The sequence below is a fragment of the Chlamydotis macqueenii genome, chromosome 23 (genome assembly GCF_036417535.1).
Source record: "Chlamydotis macqueenii isolate bChlMac1 chromosome 23, bChlMac1.mat, whole genome shotgun sequence".
NCBI classification, from domain to species: domain Eukaryota; kingdom Metazoa; phylum Chordata; class Aves; order Otidiformes; family Otididae; genus Chlamydotis; species Chlamydotis macqueenii.
In genome coordinates this window covers 6988549-7006239 of record NC_141578.1, presented here as the reverse complement: position 1 = coordinate 7006239, position 17691 = coordinate 6988549, and the positions used below count along the sequence as shown (strand labels likewise).

The 17691-nt window shown below is 42.8% G+C and overlaps 1 protein-coding gene across 1 annotated transcript; it reads left to right on the top strand.

Annotated features, from left to right (window-relative positions):
* The first annotated feature begins 566 nt into the window (after window positions 1–566).
* On the top strand, window positions 567–16564 carry RSBN1 (round spermatid basic protein 1). Its single transcript, XM_086765915.1, has 7 exons — window positions 567–984; window positions 4257–4927; window positions 11739–11876; window positions 12270–12412; window positions 13304–13471; window positions 14412–14520; window positions 15137–16564. The coding sequence occupies exons 1-7, from the start codon at window positions 567–569 to the stop codon at window positions 15596–15598; spliced, it is 2109 nt and encodes a 702-aa protein (XP_086622041.1). The 3' UTR covers window positions 15599–16564.
* Window positions 16565–17691: the final 1127 nt, after the last annotated feature.

Sequence of the window (17691 nt, the reverse complement as noted above, 5' to 3'; positions counted from 1 at the left end):
CTCTTCCTACTCCTGCTGCGCCAACCCAGCGCTGAGGCGGCCGGGCCCCGGCGCGCACGAGGAGCCTCGACGCCTTCGCCCGCCGGGCGCCATGTCAGGCCGCGCCCGCCGGCCACCGGCTTTGTCCCACGCCTGCCGGTGCTGCTGCTCGGAAAGGCACGCCGCCGGTCGCTGGTGGCGTACCTAACCGATGAAGCTGTTACGACGCGTGAGGAAAGCCATACAAATAAAGTTTATTTATCGGCCCGTGCGCCGGGTCCGCTCCATGATCACCCGTCACGAAGCCGCTGGCGCGACCGGCTGCCGGCAGGCAACGCCCCCCGGCCTCGCCCCCGCTCCGGCCCCGCTCTCCGGTAACCGGGGGCTCCCCGCCGCCCGGGCACGTGACCTGCTGCCCGCGCGGCCCGCCTCGGCCAGCCCTGCCGCGGCCCGCGCATGCGCCCGCGGGCGGACTACGCTTCCCGGCGCGCCGCGGCGAACTACAGCTCCCAGGAGGCGCCGCGAAGCGCCTGCGCAGTGCCGCCTGGCGCTCGGGCCATTTAAATGTGTGTGAGGGAGACTGTGAAATGGCTGCGCAGGTCGCCGCGGTGCGCGCAGTGTCCCGGGCCCCGGAGGAGCCGCCCCCGCTCCCCTCGGGGGACCGGCCCGGCCGGCCTCGCGGCAGCGGGCGGCGGCGGCGGGGCCCCCCCGGCGAGGCGGCGGGCGGCAAGCGGGCCCGGCTGAGCCAGCAGTTGCTGGCGGGGCCCGGCCCGGCGGAGCCGCTGCCCCCGGCCGCCCTGCCCGGCCTGCCCGCCGCCGGGCTCTTCACCTTCTCCCCGCTCAGCCTGCCGCCGCCCGCCGCGCTCGAGGAGCGCCGCCACCACCACCACCACCGGCATCGCCCCGCCGCCGGCCCCGAGCCCGGCCGCCTGGCCCCCGGGCAGCCGCAGAAGGCGAGGCGGGGCAGCCCCGCGGACGGGGCGGCCGGGCGGCCCAGCAAGCGAGGTGAGGAGCGGGGGGGGGGGGGCAGCGGGGCCGGCCGGCCGGCGGCCGCCTTGGGCGCCTGGCGGTGGCTGGGCCGGCGCGGATCGCCCGCGGTGGAGCCCGCCCGCCGCGTCCCTCGGCCGGCCGAGCTCGGCGGAGCCGCTCGCTCGGGCTCGGCCTCGCGCGCCCGCGAGAAGGCGGGAGCGGAGAGAAGCGCGCGCGGCCCGCGGAGCCCCGAGCCCGTCCGTGTGCTCGTGCGGCGGCGCGCGGGTCGGGCAGCGGCTGCCGCTGTGCGCGCGGGGCGGAGGGGGCTGCGCCGCGGGCTCCGCGCGGGGAGCGGGGCTCGCGCGTGCCGCTGTGCAGCGGTCCCTCCCCGCGGGCTCGGAGCGCGGGGGCCGCGGTGGAGCCTCATCCTGCTGCGCTCGCACGAACAGCTGCTAGCGCTGGGAAGCTGCTGGTGTGCGCCTGTTGGTTTTGGTAAGCGCCCCGAGATTCCTCCGACAGGAGGGCCAAAACGTCTCTGGATTTTGAGGGGAAGTGTGTATGTGTCTCTTCAACAGTACGGAATGACTGTTTGGGTTCTGCTCACAAACTTGTGACAGCGAAAAGCTTCTTGGTGAGAGCAGCTCAGATAAGAGCAATTGCAAAAGCTGCTGTAACAAAGATACTATGCTGTGAGTTATGCTCCAGGACTATACGTGAAGGTATTGTGCCAAAGAAACCAAAATGCACGTGCTTACGGAAGTTAAGTCTGGGGTGTGAGCTCTAGGTAGTACTGTCTTAAAAGTGGACAACTTTATTACCGGGGGGGGGGGGGGGGGAACACTTTTCACTACTGTGAATTGCAGATTTGCAAAGGAAAGCTGTTCACTAACTGGAAATCTGCAACTCTTTGCTACTTGTCCTGGACTGCATATGTGGTCGGTTTTTGTATGGGGCTGGATTTCTTTTCCTGCCTTTCACTATCAGTTTTATTTTGATGTATAATCTAATTAAACTGCCTATTTCTTTGATTATACCATTCTTATCTCTAAGCATAGGTGACAGTTAACATCTCCAGGGTTTTTGCTGTTTGATAGTGATACTAGTGTGTTCAGTTGTGTGACGTCTAATAGTTCCAGACTAGCCGAGTTATTGGCACTGCTGTTATTCTGCCTCACTGGGGGAGCCTACAGTTTGAGGACCTGGCTATAGTTTTCTTTGCGTTTGAGGCACCGGAAGCTTTCAATTTAAAGGAATAATTAAAACTATTTCCTTCAAGATTGTCAGGCGTTACCGTAATGTCAGTGTCTAGCTTCACTTAATTCAGAAGTTGCTCTCGCTGTAGTGTTCAGTGGATGCAGCAGCGGTCAGGGTAGCTTTTATCCTGAGGATAGACCGGTGTTCACTGGCAGTTCCAAAATGCCACGAGTACTAGGTGTATGCTGTCAGGGAATACCTTCAAACAGGAAGATACTCTGAATTAAAACTAGTGCATGTCTGAGACTTTTAAACTGTATCTAACGTTAGAAATGTTTAAAGTGAGACACCTCTAACCAAAAGTGTACTTACACCTGTCGATAGGGAAGTGTTCCCCACAGCTCGGTGGTGGCATGAAATTCTTGGTTAGTTTCAGCTTGGCATCTCTGGTCCCACCAGAACAAAGATCTTCTGTGCGATTAGTGTGTTCAGTGCAGTTAGTAAAGCAGTATCTGTACTTGAGAGCTTAGCCATTGAGTGAGCTTGTGGACACTTAACTTCTGAGACGGCCAGGAAAGCTTATTCAGAGAACTGTTTCAGTTGGCTTGCCGAAACAGGTGATACCACCTTTCTTTTCCTGGTGTCCCTAGCTGTAACGTAAAAATAAGGGCATTTGCTGTTTGTGAAGGCTAATAGCAGTGCTGTGAAAACTTGTATTTCAGGTCCTAAGACAATTGTATGAAGTTCATATTAAGCAATCAGCTCTTTCTTTGCTTCATGAGTAATTCTGCTCGAGAGACCAGGCTGTTAACGAAGGTCAGCCATCTTTACTAAAGAGCACCCGGACCAAAGCAGTGGTGATACAGTTAAATGCTGTGGGTAGAATAAGTAACTTGAAGCTGCCTGTGTTTATCGTTACACCTTTTCGCATAGATCAATGTAACGTGATTTTTTTTTTTTTCTTCAAGTACTGCAAGGGAATAAAGAGGGAATACAAATTTGATACCTTCGCAGACAAAGAAAGGAAATTTTGTTAGCACAAGCCCTGTGCTGTAGGAAATGGAAAAACTTCAGCTATTCCATCTTCTAGTCAGATGGTACCTTCAGCAGCAGGTTGTTCTGATCCCCGTAGCTGTCCTTAATAATATGGCTCTTAAAGGTTTATGTGCATTGTTGGCATGAAACAGTTCTTTGATTCAGGCAGATTAAAATCTTATCTTGCCCATTGACTTTTTTTAACAGCTCAGCCATCAAGCTTTCCAACTACTTATTGTCACTTGCTAAGTACTATTTGAATTAGTTTTTATTCCTAAAAGATGAGCAATTAAACAATTACCTAACAATTTGCCTAACAGGACTACTTCTTTACATTTTTGTCTCTCAGCCTTTAGCGTTTTACAGGCTGATTAACCTTTGAAAAACCCCAAACAATAACCTCTTAGTTTCTAGCTCTGAATTAACTGAATCGTTAACTGTAAGACTAGCAAAAGATAGCTGAAGATGTGGATTTGACGATTCAGATCCTTTAATACAAAAGATCAGCAGTCTAAAATAGAGATTGGGTTTTTTTAATTTTTTTTTTTTTTTTTTTGCCAGAAAGCTAGCTGCTTTAAGTATTTTTACCCCTGAATGTCAATAATGATTGTACGTCTTCAGTTGCACTCTGTTTTGCTTCTGTATTGTGTATCCAAGATCAAGGAAGTGTTCTGTAATGAAAGGCTTAACGTTTAAATGTTACGCATACTTGTTTATCCTCTTCCCCTGCATGCCACTGACTTAAATGTCAGAAGTTATTAATGTACTTAATTACAGATATTCTGAAATATGGACTGCTTCTAAAGGCATTCTAATAAATCTATTAAAATTGACATTTCTAAAATGTTAAGCTTGAGTTTTGAAGGTTTCCATTAATTCAAGGCTTTATTTCCATAATAACTTGATATATTGCTTTTTTTTTGTTGTGTAATTAAGTCTTGTAAGTCAAAAGTCAAGGTATTACTGTTGGTCAGTCTTCCTAGGAATAGATAGCTTTAGCAAACGAGAGGTCTTGATTCTTTTTGGGCGAATATGCTGAAACTGCAGAACTCTAATCTTCTCTTTATTGTTGCTGCCAGAAACTCCAGATGAAAATGGCAAAACCCAGCGAGCTGACAGTCTTATTATGAAGAAGATAAAGAAAAAAAAGAAAAAGAAACACCGGGAAGATGTGAGGGGAAAACGCCTGAAGATGTACAACAAAGAAGTGCAGACAGTGTGTGCTGGACTTACTCGCATTGACAAGGAGACTCTGTCTCAAGGACAGTGTGATAACTTAGAAATGAACAAGGAATCCTTCAGGTATCTGAAGGATGAGCAGCTCTGCAGACTGAATTTGGGTATGCGGGAATATCGAATACCCCAGGGAGTACAAACACCATTTGTGACACACCAGGAGCATTCTGTTCGCAGCAGCTTCTTGAAAACTGGCACTAAATTTAGTAACTTCATTCATGAAGAACATCAGTCCAATGGTGGTGCTCTGGTCCTTCACGCTTACATGGATGAACTCTCATTTTTGTCTCCAGTGGAGATGGAGAGATTTGCAGAAGAGTTTCTTGCGTTGTCATTCAGTGAAAATGACAAGAATGCAGCTTACTATGCTTTAGCCATAGTACATGGAGCAGCTGCTTACTTACCTGACTTCCTGGATTACTTTGCTTTTAACTTTCCTAACACTCCAGTGAAAATGGAAATTTTGGGCAAGAAGGACATTGAAACAACAACAATTTCAAATTTTCACTCTCAGGTAAGAACTGTTTAAAGGCATGGAAGTTGCACAGCACCTAGATTTGATTAATCTCATTAATCCAGAGCAGGGATGGTCTAAAATAGGTGAGGAACAATTTTTTTTTTTCTAAGCAGATGAACAAAGATGATGTTGGGAATACTGCTACTGTGCTGTTTATTTCTCTTTCTGCTGAAAGCCCTTTTGTGCCCAGTGGTAGCTGGTGAATCCCACTTCAGACACTGCTAACTGTGACCTGTAGAAAGGTCTGCGCTGATTATCTTGCAGACTTTCAGCTGTTCTTCTAAACTTGGGAGAACACTGACGTTGTTCAAACCAATAGGCAAGTCTGTATTTGTTGTATAGGTTACGAACACTAACACTGCTTTTTCTGTTTGGTAGATCATTTGCAATGACATTACTTTTCAGTTTTCAATATATCATTCACCACAAATAAGTGGTTTTTACCATCTTAATTCTATCTGTAGCTGATGCTGGATGTTTAAACTTCTGAACTTCAGAGAGGTGGTTAGAATATCTTCTTAGTTGCCTTTGAAAAGGGCTGTCATTTGATATACTACCTTGTTTCCATAGTAGGCTTAAACTCTTAAATTCTTAAACTGTATCTCCCTGTAACTTAAATGGATGCAACAGTAATAACTGAGCTAATTTCACAGTTCCTGTATGAATAACCCTTGTGATCAAGCTTAGATGTATCTATTAACATACAGCAACATTACAATTTAGATAAATTTGTTTCAGGTGGAATAAAGCCTCTTGCTGCTTAGTCTAGTCCAGAACAGATTCCAGCTGCTGATTGCTTTTAAAGTCTTTATTCAAGACCTTAATTACTTTTACTCCTTCACCTGTTGGAAGGAAAACACTGAAAGTCTGTAGTGGAGTGCACTTCAACAGATTTTTGAAATGGTAATGTTTGTGGATGGACTATCTGTATCTCTCCAGAGTTTACCACATGCTTATAAGCAAGACTTGCATTAGAAAAAGTTACAGCTTTACAGAAGGTTACTGCATGGTCACTTGCAGAGTCTTTGAATACTTTCCAACAGTCATCGTAGATACCGTTAAATTAGTATTTCTGACACTTAGCTTATGAATTTGTTTAACAATGAATAGCTGGTGCAGCACTTACTTTAAAACAGCTTCTATTTCGTGCTTTAAGTAACTCCTTGTGCTGACAGCTGCATCAGAGCGCATAGTGCTCCAAAACCAGGCTGCTGATGAGCATAGAAAACACTGCTATCAGCAGTAGTGCTTTTGCGCAGTACACACCTGTGCTTTGCACGTGTGGAACTTGTACACAGGTTAGTGTCTTCTGTCTTAGTGATTTATCTGTGTTCTTTGACATCATGGTTACATTGTGATTTACTTTGAGTGCATGTGGTGACCTCCTAAAATGGCTAAGCCGTGCCAGCTGGGTATTTAACATTACGCTTTTTCCTGGTGAATGTCCCCGTGTTGTGAACACAAATAGTTTATACTATAAAGACACGTGAGGAATGTATGATAATAAATGAGAGGCTTCAGTGGGTTGTAGCGCGTGCTAGTATTGCAATTAATTCTATTTTAAGTACCGTCTAAACTTGATTAAGATTGAGTCATGACGTAAGGTTCAGTTGGTCTAAAACACCTCTCTAAACCCAGCTTCAGCATGACCTGGTTAATCCTCTCTGGCTGAAGTGTGTTAGTGCAGTTTGCACACTGAGCAATAAAGTATAGCTGTCACAAGTCCCAAGACAGCTGAAACAGGACTCTTCAGAGAATTTAGATGACTACAAAGTATCTAGTTTAAGGATGTGTTTAAGTTGATGTGGATTTGAGTATGGTAGCTGCGTGCTGCTAAAACTCGAGTTTTGCAAGTTAGTTTACCTTTAAGTAGAGAAGGCTGAAACGCACAGCTTAAGGGAGTGCAGGGAGAAGTCTGGCTGTCTTGCTGCTGTTCCTGGGCAGCAGTGTTGGGGAGTGAGCAGGCTGGCCAGGCGTCACTTGTGGACCTGCCTGTGTGAGAAATCCTGCAGTATAAAGGCACTTCATAGTTATGGCTTTGCAGAGTAAGCATGCTACAGTATTGTTATATGCTGTAATACTGATAATATTTTTAATTGAAAATAGTGAAGTCACCTCCATTCTAGGTTGAATCTTCTGTATGCATGAACTTGCTTGCTCTCCTGAGCCATACTGTGGCAAGGGGATTTCGAGCATTAGGCAATTAGTATTGAGTCCTGGTGTCAATAAATCAATTTGATCTCTAAACTGCAATGGAAAATTAGCAGGGCCTTTGGCCTGTACAACATTCAGCTGGTTTGTGTACTTCTTCAGACAAAGTGAATTTTAGTGGGAAGAGTCTCCAGTTCAAAATAAGGACTTTAATCTGGAAGACTTCATAAAAATCTGCTGATAATTAACTCCCTTGCAAGCTGAATTCCTTTGTTCTCAGGGTAGTGAGGGCAATGGAAACTGAATGTTTATAACAAAGCACCCCAATGTGTTTGGTTTCTGTATGTTAAAATAATTAAGCGTCAATATTCTCTGGACTTTTTTGACTGCGTTGGCTTTGGGTCATTTGTTCTAATACTTTGGTGCTGAAGCTAAGCGTTAGTTTGGAGGTATTCATTTGGACTAAGAGCTTTCAAGACTCCAATCACTGAACAGTAATTTGTAAGCTTTCTTGGCGTAAGGGCATACTTCAGTTTGAAAGTTCTTAGCAGTGCAGCTAAAATGAGCTCTTATTTTTCCTTATCACTTGTTTCAGCACAATTCCCTCTAGGTCTGCTCAGTGAATTGGAATATAGCTAGACTTGAAAAACCACTTCTGCTTTTTTTTCCAAGAAGAAACTGATCAACTGCCTAATCAGCTGTGTGGTGCAAAGAACAGTTAAAGCCCCCAGAGGAGTGGGGTTCTGGGAACAGGCCAGGAAAGAGTTGGGGGAAGTAGGTTTTACATAATCTGCTATTCCTTCTGGGAAGCAGGTGGGAGAAGCAGCCAACAGGTGACAGTAGGTTAAGTTTTCCTGCTCCTGCAACATACTGTCAGAAAAGGTTACTCTACTTCTGACAGCTTTGGTTAATGAACCATATCACAGTTTGGTTGTCTGTCCCGTCTTAACTTTTCTTACTCCTGGAAAAAGATCTGGTTTTGTGGAAGGGCAATTTTGTTTTTTGGTTGGTTGGTTTTTTTGCCTTTTTTTTTTTTTTTTTTTTAGCAGAAGCTAACAAAGAATGAAATGGAGAAGTTGTGCATCTGTACTACAAACTTAATTTGGTTTATCACTTAAGCCATATAAATAATGCCCAGTGGTCTTACTGAGAAAATTGACAGGTTTTAGTCGAACACATAACCCTTGCTGTAATGGCATGTCACACTGTCTTCCTTTCCTTCTGCTGTAAATATAAGCCTTCTTGTGTTGTTGCTTTCTTCCTTGTAGCAAAATGTTTGGTTGGTTTTATAGCTGACTTGACACACTCAAATATTGTCACTGTCAACTGATTCATGCTTTTCTCAAAACTAGATAGGAACTCCTGAAACTTCACCTTATTTGTCTCAAACTTATTCCTCATCTGAATGTGCTCTTCTTAGCCTACAGACATACTGCTTGCTTAACCCTCCATGAGGTGGGGCTCTGCATTATCTCTGTAACATGCACATCCCAGATCTGTAACTTCTGCAGGAAACACTGCTGTCTACTCTGTTCTCACTCAAGAGTGTGAATCACTGGTAGGCGCATCATTCAGCTGCTATAAAATGTCTCCAGGAACACTGAAGAGCTAATTTTAAATATGCCTGTGAGTTCACGTTTGGTGTGATATGGCATGGAGTAGGGGATGCCAGGGGTGGTGATAGCTGTCTGGCATTTCGAAAGGGCACAGGACACCTGAGTGGTCTTGCTAGCTTGATGGTCCCTTTACAACAGTAGAGGCAGTGGATGATCTGAACGTAGGTAGCGGCAGTTAATACTCATATGATCCACTAGTGTTTTTAAAGAACGTTAGTGAACAAATTATAAATGCAAATGAAGGTGCTGTGGTGGTAAGTTACTAACTTCTGACAGCCATGTGAACTGAAATGACCCAGGCTAAGTTGCTAAACAAGAACTGAACTTCAAACACAAATAAGACACTTTGGGAACGGTCCTAGTGGATATAACGAAGCGATGTCAGGTATTTCATAGTCTCGATTGTTTCTTCCCTGAAGAGTGCATGAACATGGCTCTGAAACTAATATAGCTGTTAAGAGTGCATCTAGAGCACTTGGCAAATAGAAGGTCGAAGTAGTTTGCAAGAAGGTGCAGCAAGCAGGTTACTTGGTCTCCCTTCAGAGTTGGGTGGTTTGGTGTCCCATGAGTAAGATGCCTGTTCTTTAGGTGGTCGTGAGCATGCCTGTTATTACACGCAAAGTCTTGGCATACTCTGTATTCTTGAGACCGCTAACCTGACCAGTGGTACTAGTATTTGTGCTGCTCTGGAGGAATGAAAGATGAGATAGAAACCGTATGTGAAGGAATCTTTTTCGGCATATTGACCTAGTAGACTGCTTCCCCTGTGGTTGAGGTGTTTGAGATGAATACTACAGCGTGCCGGGGATTGCCATGAGTTGGTGCATATTTTCAATGTGAACATGTCCTCGTTTTAATTCTCAAGTGTATTTATTTCTTTAAGTTCCATTAAAAACTAGCGAAATACAGAAATCCAATATTTCCTTAAAGTATTTCTAGTGTCTCCTTTATAGCTCTTGAATTCTTTTCTGGCTTTTCTCATTGCATTCCAGTGCATTAAAAAAAAAAAAGTTAGTGTCTAGTTTTTCATTCCCTTTGAAAACATTGCAAGGAAAAACTGTGTATGGTGGTATGATTCGTTTTAACTTGTGACAAACACCTGTGAAATACTAGTGAATCTCAACAGGTGGCTTCAATAGAGCAAATCTCATCTGGAAGCAGTCTGTCTCCACTTCCTTTAACAGTGCCAGACAGCTAAACATTCTTGACTTCAGGACCAGAGCGATTCAGTCCTTGGCTCTCCCACAGGTGCACAAAACTAGACTCATGCTACGGTTTTCCAGAATTACTGGTTTGAATGGCGTTCTAGCTAGCTGGTGAAATCGCTCCACTTCACTGGTGTTAGAGATGAACCTTTACCAGTGATGTTCTAATAGGATTTGGAGACTTAACTTTCTCTTAGGGCAACAGCCAAAAAGAGCTAACAGCCTCTGAAGATAGTGCCTGGTTCATAATATCTGTGTGGCCAAACCCAGAAGGTTAGCATGTGCTCGTTCAGCTGCTGCTGGACTGGAAGGCTGGAGCTTGAGCTGCGCGGTGGGGTTCTGTGAGCGTGGGGTGTAAACCTCTGCCCGGGCAGGCAGAGGTAATGCGGTGCAGCACTTGGCTTAGGGCTGAGGAACAAAGCTGTATGTGAAGTCGTCTTTGGCTTCTACTTAGCTTTTAATTAAAAGGTAAGTGTATGCAATCAGTGCAGAACTGCCAACTGCATATATAAAAAGCTGAAGAAAGGAGGACTCTGGAAATAAGAGTGAGCTAAACTCCTCTAATTAAGCAGCTAAATATCTGTGGTTGCTGCTAGAGGATAAAATTGCAGCAGTAACTGTAACTCTTGCTTTATTAGTCTCTCCTAATTTATCTTTAACAACTTTGTGGGGTAGTTTCACTACATCTGGCTTGTGGGCTAAACTGCAAAACTTAAAACTAAAAAATGTAAAACTCAGCTGCTTCGCGCATGTATCTATAAATGGGGTTATAAAAGGTATCACAGTTTCTGAACATGACTATAAAATGGCAAATGTACCAATAACCCTCTGTCCTTTGTACCTGTCCTGCCGCTTAGCCGTTGAGACTGGCTGCAGTTTTTCGCTGCTAGAACCACTTGATGAACGTAGAGAGGCTGCTGAAGAGCGATGAAAGGTTGGGGCTCAGGCACAATTGAGTATGCAAAACAGACTAATTATGGCAGAATTCCCGATCTTTTAAGATTGAATAGCTGCGGCATCTACATACAACCTACTCTGTGGCCACATGGCATGTCAGAGCTGCGGTCCGTAGAGCGAGCCTAGAGAACGCTGGAGCCTTGGCAGCGGTTCTCCTCCGGGGACAGCAAGTTGGCAAGAAGAGGTTCCAGATAACCTGGGAAAGTGGGACAGTCTGTGCTGCAAAGATGTCAAAAAGCTGTAAGTGAGATTAAAGGGTTTCTGGCCACAGCAGGGACAGCAGGTTATATTGCAAATGCTCATCCTAAACTTGTTGTACATAAGCAACAATTTTTCTGTATACGCTGTAGCAATATCATCAGAACCACTATGTGAAGGACACCTAGATTTTTCACTGCAGTTGTAGGGAAAGGACCTATGGGACATGAGTGGAATGAAGAATGCACGTATTTCAGGAGCACACAGTTTGAAATGTAGAAGCAACAGTCAACTGCACAAATTAGTAGGGACTTTAAGTTTGCGGGTGGAAGACTATCACAATGAAACTGCGTGTGGTGGATTCTTAAGCCAGCCTGGAAGTGTTGAATTGTTCCAGAATTAGTCAAATACTAATCTGTTATTATTCAAACTTTAGAAGTGTTTCCTGTCGGTACGACAGACAGGAGTTACTTGTCTTGGGACACCCTTTGGACATCTGTTCTAAACAGTCTCTGTGCGTGTTCCGAAAGGCATCTCTAGTTAAACAGATGTAGGTGAGTCATGTAGATGAGTCCAAGATTCATCTCAGCTGTGGCCTACTGTATTATATCAATCAATTTTAATCTCTTGTAGCAGAACTAAAGCTGTGGTGGTATTGTCTTTTCGTTTCTGGCCACTCAGGTCAATCGAACGTACTGCTGTGGAACCTACAGAGCAGGACCAATGCGGCAGATCAGTCTTGTTGGAGCAGTGGATGAAGAAGTTGGGGACTACTTCCCAGAATTTCTAGATATGTTAGAAGAATCTCCGTTTCTCAGAGTAAGCAGTAACTTGTGGTGTTTTGTTTAGAGTGCTGTAGATATTTAAACTACTACTAAGTTTCATCTATTTCTAAGTAATTGGAAACCATAAAGTATTTTCTCTGACGTGCTTATTTGGGCTACTGAGGTATGTTCTTTCCTGTGTCCAAAAGAAAGGTACGGAATTAGGTAGCTACAGTTGTGTAAATAATTTAAAAAATAATCTACTTTCCTAAAAACTAAATTTTGATAAAGTTAGCTCAGAATATATTTTACCTCTTGAACTTACTTTAGTTTCTATGGCAGCAAATTTGAACCAGTTTTACCAAAGGCATCATTTAATTTTTCTATCTCACCCAGTGTTTTGTGTTATGTGTGTTTTGTGGGTTGTTTTGTTTTTGTTTTCTCTTAGATGACTTTGCCCTGGGGTACTCTTTCTAGTCTCAGACTTCAGTGCAGGTCACAAAGTGATGATGGTCCCATAATGTGGGTGAGACCAGGAGAGCAGATGATCCCAACAGCTGATATGCCGAAATCACCATTCAAACGGCGCCGGTAATGTTTTGTTTTTCTTACTGTATTAAAGGTAAAACATTGCAGTTATGTCTGTGTTAGATTTGAGAACAAAACCTAAATACTTTATGTATAACTAGTTCTTGAGAAGGCTGATTCACAGATTTTAGTTTAGTTTTTGTTTCTGTTTCAAACTGGCTCAGTGGATAAGACAGATATGATGTTTGTGATGGTTATTTTATTTTACCACTTTTCCTAGTAGTATGTCCTAGATCAATGCTTTCTTCAGATTGAAACCTCTTCTCATTATCATTCAGGAGACTTGTTTTATTCATCTTATTTCTGTGGAAAGAAGTAACATGGTGGTGGGGACAGGTGAAATGCTCTAAAACAGCAGAGATCCTTACACTGTTCATATCACATTTTAATGTTAGTGCTAAAGCACTTGTAATACTGTCTGCCTTCTCAGGAAATGTTGTGGTATACGTACGTATTGCTGTCTTTCTCGGAGTGTGCTGTAGAACAAATTTTAGGAGATAAAGAATTGGAAGCATATTTTAATTGTAATTTCAAACAGAATTTTTGGATGTACTCTCAACTAAACTTCAGTATCTAAAATAGCTCTGTTTTACGTACCGTTAAATTATTGGAAGAATTCTTTCAGCAAAGTGAACAAAAGATTTCTTTTTCTTTTTTTTTGTGTGTGTGTGATTAAATTTGTTTATAAAGCTTGATCTCATAACCTGAGTTGTACTGGGCTGTATTTGTTTCAATCTTTTGTTGAAAAAACCCATAGAAAAAAACAGAGGGAAGTGCTTCGTTCTTTGATTTTTGAAGCCTACAGCACACAACACTTAAAGATTATTTTAATGCAAGTATTTATTTTTGAGTAGTTGGAAACATTTTTTAGTATGTCTTTTCATCATGTTGTAGGTCAATGAACGAAATAAAGAACCTCCAGTACCTACCTCGGACCAGTGAGCCCCGTGAGGTTCTGTTTGAAGACAGAACAAGAGCTCACGCTGATCATGTGGGTCAAGGGTTTGACTGGCAGAGTACAGCTGCTGTAGGTGTTCTGAAGGCTGTACAGTTTGGGGAATGGTAAGTGCCACTGAAATGCGACTATTCTAGCAGGAGGGGTGATTCTAAACATTTTATCTCTTAAAGAAAAATTATTGGAAAACAAGCCTAATTGAAGAAATTATTTAAACCCTGTAATGAGATAAATGCTGTGTAGAGCTTGAAAACACAAGCTATACACCTACTATTTTTCCTTCTTCTGGAGGCAGTAGAAAAGTTGTAACAGCAGTTTGTGGAAAATTTTAGTGGCATGCAAAACAAGCCTTAAGATACCATGCCTGGACCATGGTGTGTGATTGTTGTTTCCTGAATAGGTATATTGGGGCTAACTTCTGTAACAGTAATCTAGGAACTCAGAGTAATTAATTTCACAGCTAGAGTGCTTTCTCGTTTCATGTACTCGGGACGTTGCTGTTGACCTTGCACAGAAGCTAGATTTGCATCACTTATTTCTAGCAATTTCAACAGAAATTGGATAGCATCATTAGCAATATCATCAGATTTTCATATGAATAAAAGGTGCTGGAACTTCCTCTACTTTGATTCAGAGCCGATGAATAAAACCCAGCTCCTCCTGGCTTCAGCTTTGGAGTTACTTTATGTTTTCCCTTTCGTATAGAACTATGCTGTCTAATTATAGAATGGAAGAGCTGAGGCAAATTGTGGTTCCTAGAACACACGGAGAACTCTGATAGTGGCAATTTGAAGCTGGTTCTTGGACACTTCAGTATGGTATTTGTCCATGAAAACATCACTTCTGTTGTGCATGCATCATGAAAGAAGTAAAATTAAAAAAAAATAAAAATCTGTGAATTATACCTCCTTTTCAAAAAAATTCATTATTGAGAAGTGATGCACTTCATGTGCAGTGTAGAACTGAAGTAGGTCATTGGTTCCATGAAACTCTCTGCTAGAAAGAACTCATTCTTTAAAAATTCCTGGAATTCTCATATTTTTTTAGGAGCGACCAGCCTCGTATAACCAAAGATGTGGTTTGTTTTCATGCTGAAGATTTCACTGATGTTGTGCAGAGACTTCAGTTGGACTTGCATGAACCTCCAGTGTCACAGGTATTGAATCGTCTCTAGTGACAGCTCATTCTTAGCATTTTGGAAGTAGCCACTGACAGTATTCAGGTTCGCTGTATAGCCAGCCCTTTTGTATCCTCAGTTCACAGTTCCCCTGGGCAATTTCCCTTCTCATGTTTCAGAGTAGAATAGTTCAGTTGGAAGGGACCTACAACGATCATCTAGTCCAACTGCTTTTCCTTTCCACCAACGTGCAATTCAGGCTGTGAGTCACGATACGTGCTGTAGAAACCATTGGAAGTTGCTTAAGAAGTCGTATATGCCTGTTTCTGCTTTTTTTTCCCGACGTACTGATGTTGTCTTAGGATGTGAAGGCATCTAAACTCAGTCCTGTCAGCCAGAACAATGCAGCTGCATGTCAAACCTGCTGTTTCCAACTGTAACTGTAGAGTGCTGTTAACTGTTCATTGTCGTCTCTTGAGATGTGCACATTAGATAAATGAGAATTGGCCTTTAAAATATAATTTAAATTTGAAGTTTTACCTGTTAAACAGAAACATTCTGATTTAGACGCAAAGTAAGCTGAAAATAGGTGGATTCTGAATTGTTTACTCCAAACATAGTATACCACTAACTTTACCATCTTTCCTTCTCTCAGTGTGTTCAATGGGTGGATGAAGCCAAACTAAACCAAATGAGACGGGAAGGCATTCGCTATGCTAGGATTCAGTTGTGTGACAATGACATCTACTTCATCCCTAGAAATGTCATTCATCAGTTCAAAACAGTGTCAGCAGTCTGCAGCTTAGCCTGGCACATAAGACTTAAACAGTATCACCCTGTGGGGGAGACTTCTCAAAATGCAGAAAGCAATTCAAGCTTGAACACTAGTGTCCCTGGAAAGACAGAGCCAGAAGGTGACCCCCAGTGTGCGAGTGTAAAAATAGAGTCTGAAGAACCAGGCGCAGAAATGCAGCTTACAACAGGGGTGCTCGCCGCCTCTGTTTCTTCAATATCAGGACTTCTGCAACCAGATCAGGTGGCCCCGCCCCTTCCAGGTTTTAAAACAGAGTCTGATCAGCAACACAATCCACAGGATCATGCAGGCTCTTCTGTGTGATATGTATATAATCAAACTTTTTTTAACAACTTTTTAAAATTTTGATGTGAAGTTATAGTTTTATAACTGGCTTATGTTTTATTGGAGAAATCTTGCCTATAATTCTATAAAGAAAGGTGACATTCCAAAATGTCAAGCATATCTTTTTTACACAGATTATGCAAAATTCAAGTTGTATTTTAACCCCTTAGTACAACCTGTAACAGTGGTCTACCACTTCTTTCTGTTTAAGTAAGGAGATACGGAATATCTCCTCAAAGTCAAAATGAAATTCCTCCAGGAACATGAAATCATTGAACTATATTGGTCAGTGTTATTTCCGTACTTTTACTTTATCTCTAATCTTCACCAGAAAGTGATGCTTCTGTAGAAGACTTGCCAAGTGACTTTCCCATCTCATTTTAATTGCTTAAAAAAAGAAAAAAAAGAGAAAGCACAGCACTTTTGATGATTTGTGAAATTTTTGGTATGTCTGTTCTTGACATGTCGGTTTATATACAAGTTGGGTTTATATACAAGTTATAGAAGTTGATCTCTATTTCTTACAGTTCCTACAAAGGTGACCTGTAAAATTAACTGAAGAAAGTGTCTGATCCTGTTGAAATGCGATGACTTACTGACCTAACACTTTCCATAGCACTGCTGATGTTGTTTGGTGTGAGGGTTTTGCTTCCAAAATACATCTTCCCTGAACATGGTTAATACTGTTGTCAAAATTAGAGAACCTATTGGTAGTCTTGTGGAGGAAACTGCTATCTCTGAGCACTTTAAGGCTTTTAAATACTAACCAACTTGGCAGCTTGTTTTGATCAGGTCGTAATGTGTCCAGCGGAACCACACTTTCCCTTGTACTGATGCACTTAATAGAATAGCGTTGAGTTGGTAACTGACTTACACAGTAAGGCTGTCCTTACTCTAGGAGGTTCTGTATTACTATTTCACAATAAAAAGTGTTATGACATTGGACTGCTGTTTCCATGTGTAGCTTCTGGGTGCCCAGGTACTGTGGAAAATTCAGTGGCACATGCTAAATATGTAGGGTGTCAGCTATCAACAGTCTTTAAACAATCTTTCAATATCTCTGGATGTCAACGTGTAATCTGTATTTGCCTTTCACTCGCCCCGTTTATTACTGCCCTTTCCATCATCAAAAGGAAAAAATCCTGTTCCTTTCTCCCTCTCTGTTCCCCCTCCCCACATTTAGAGTACAAGTTGGGTTTTGGTGCAACTTAAGCTGTCTCCAGATAACTTTATTTGTTATAATCCTCACAGAGGTAGGAAAGATTTGAAACACTATGTTAGACTAGACAAAAGCGAAGATGCTCTGTTCGTTCTGGATGCATCTTTTTAATATCAATTACTACTCTCTCTTTGTAAGGGTCTCTAAAATATGTTACTCTATTATAAATCTTACTTTGTGCAATATTGTTTGTGTAGGCTTTTATATACATATTAGCACCTCAGTGTAGAGGTCACTATTTTAAACTGATAGAAAAATAATCATCAGAAGATACTGCAGTGATTAGTTAGAACCTGTATTACTCCTTATGTGTATGTATGTATTGTCTTCGGTACCAAAATGAGGACTAGGAAATATTTCAATTTAAAACTAATTTACAGATTGAAGTGGTAGTGACTTGTTTAGTAATCTGTGTAAATAAGGTGTTAGAATGGAAAGCTTTTATGATGAAAAGTTATGTGATTCATGCAGGGGTGTAATTTAATCTTAGCAGAAATTCTAGGTGACCCAGACTGGTTCATAAATGAGCTGTCTGTTCTCTGGTGGGTTATTCCCACTTTTTATGTTGAGAGGAATTTCATAGCTTTAAGGGTTGTGCAAAGTAAAATCCTCACAGGCAATAGTGGTTTCAGCTCATCCTTCACATTCAAAGATCGTATTATCCGAGGGTGTTCTTTCCTTTTTACAAAGTCTGCTAGTCTTCCAAGTGCCCGTTTCACTTCTCACATGTGCTATTCTTCGGTCGTGTCAGTGGAGGTACATCAATAAGGTGGCTGTTCTGCGACAGCCAGCACTGCGTACAATCACTCAGGAACTGGCAAATCTGCAGATACTACACTGAGTCTGCAAACGT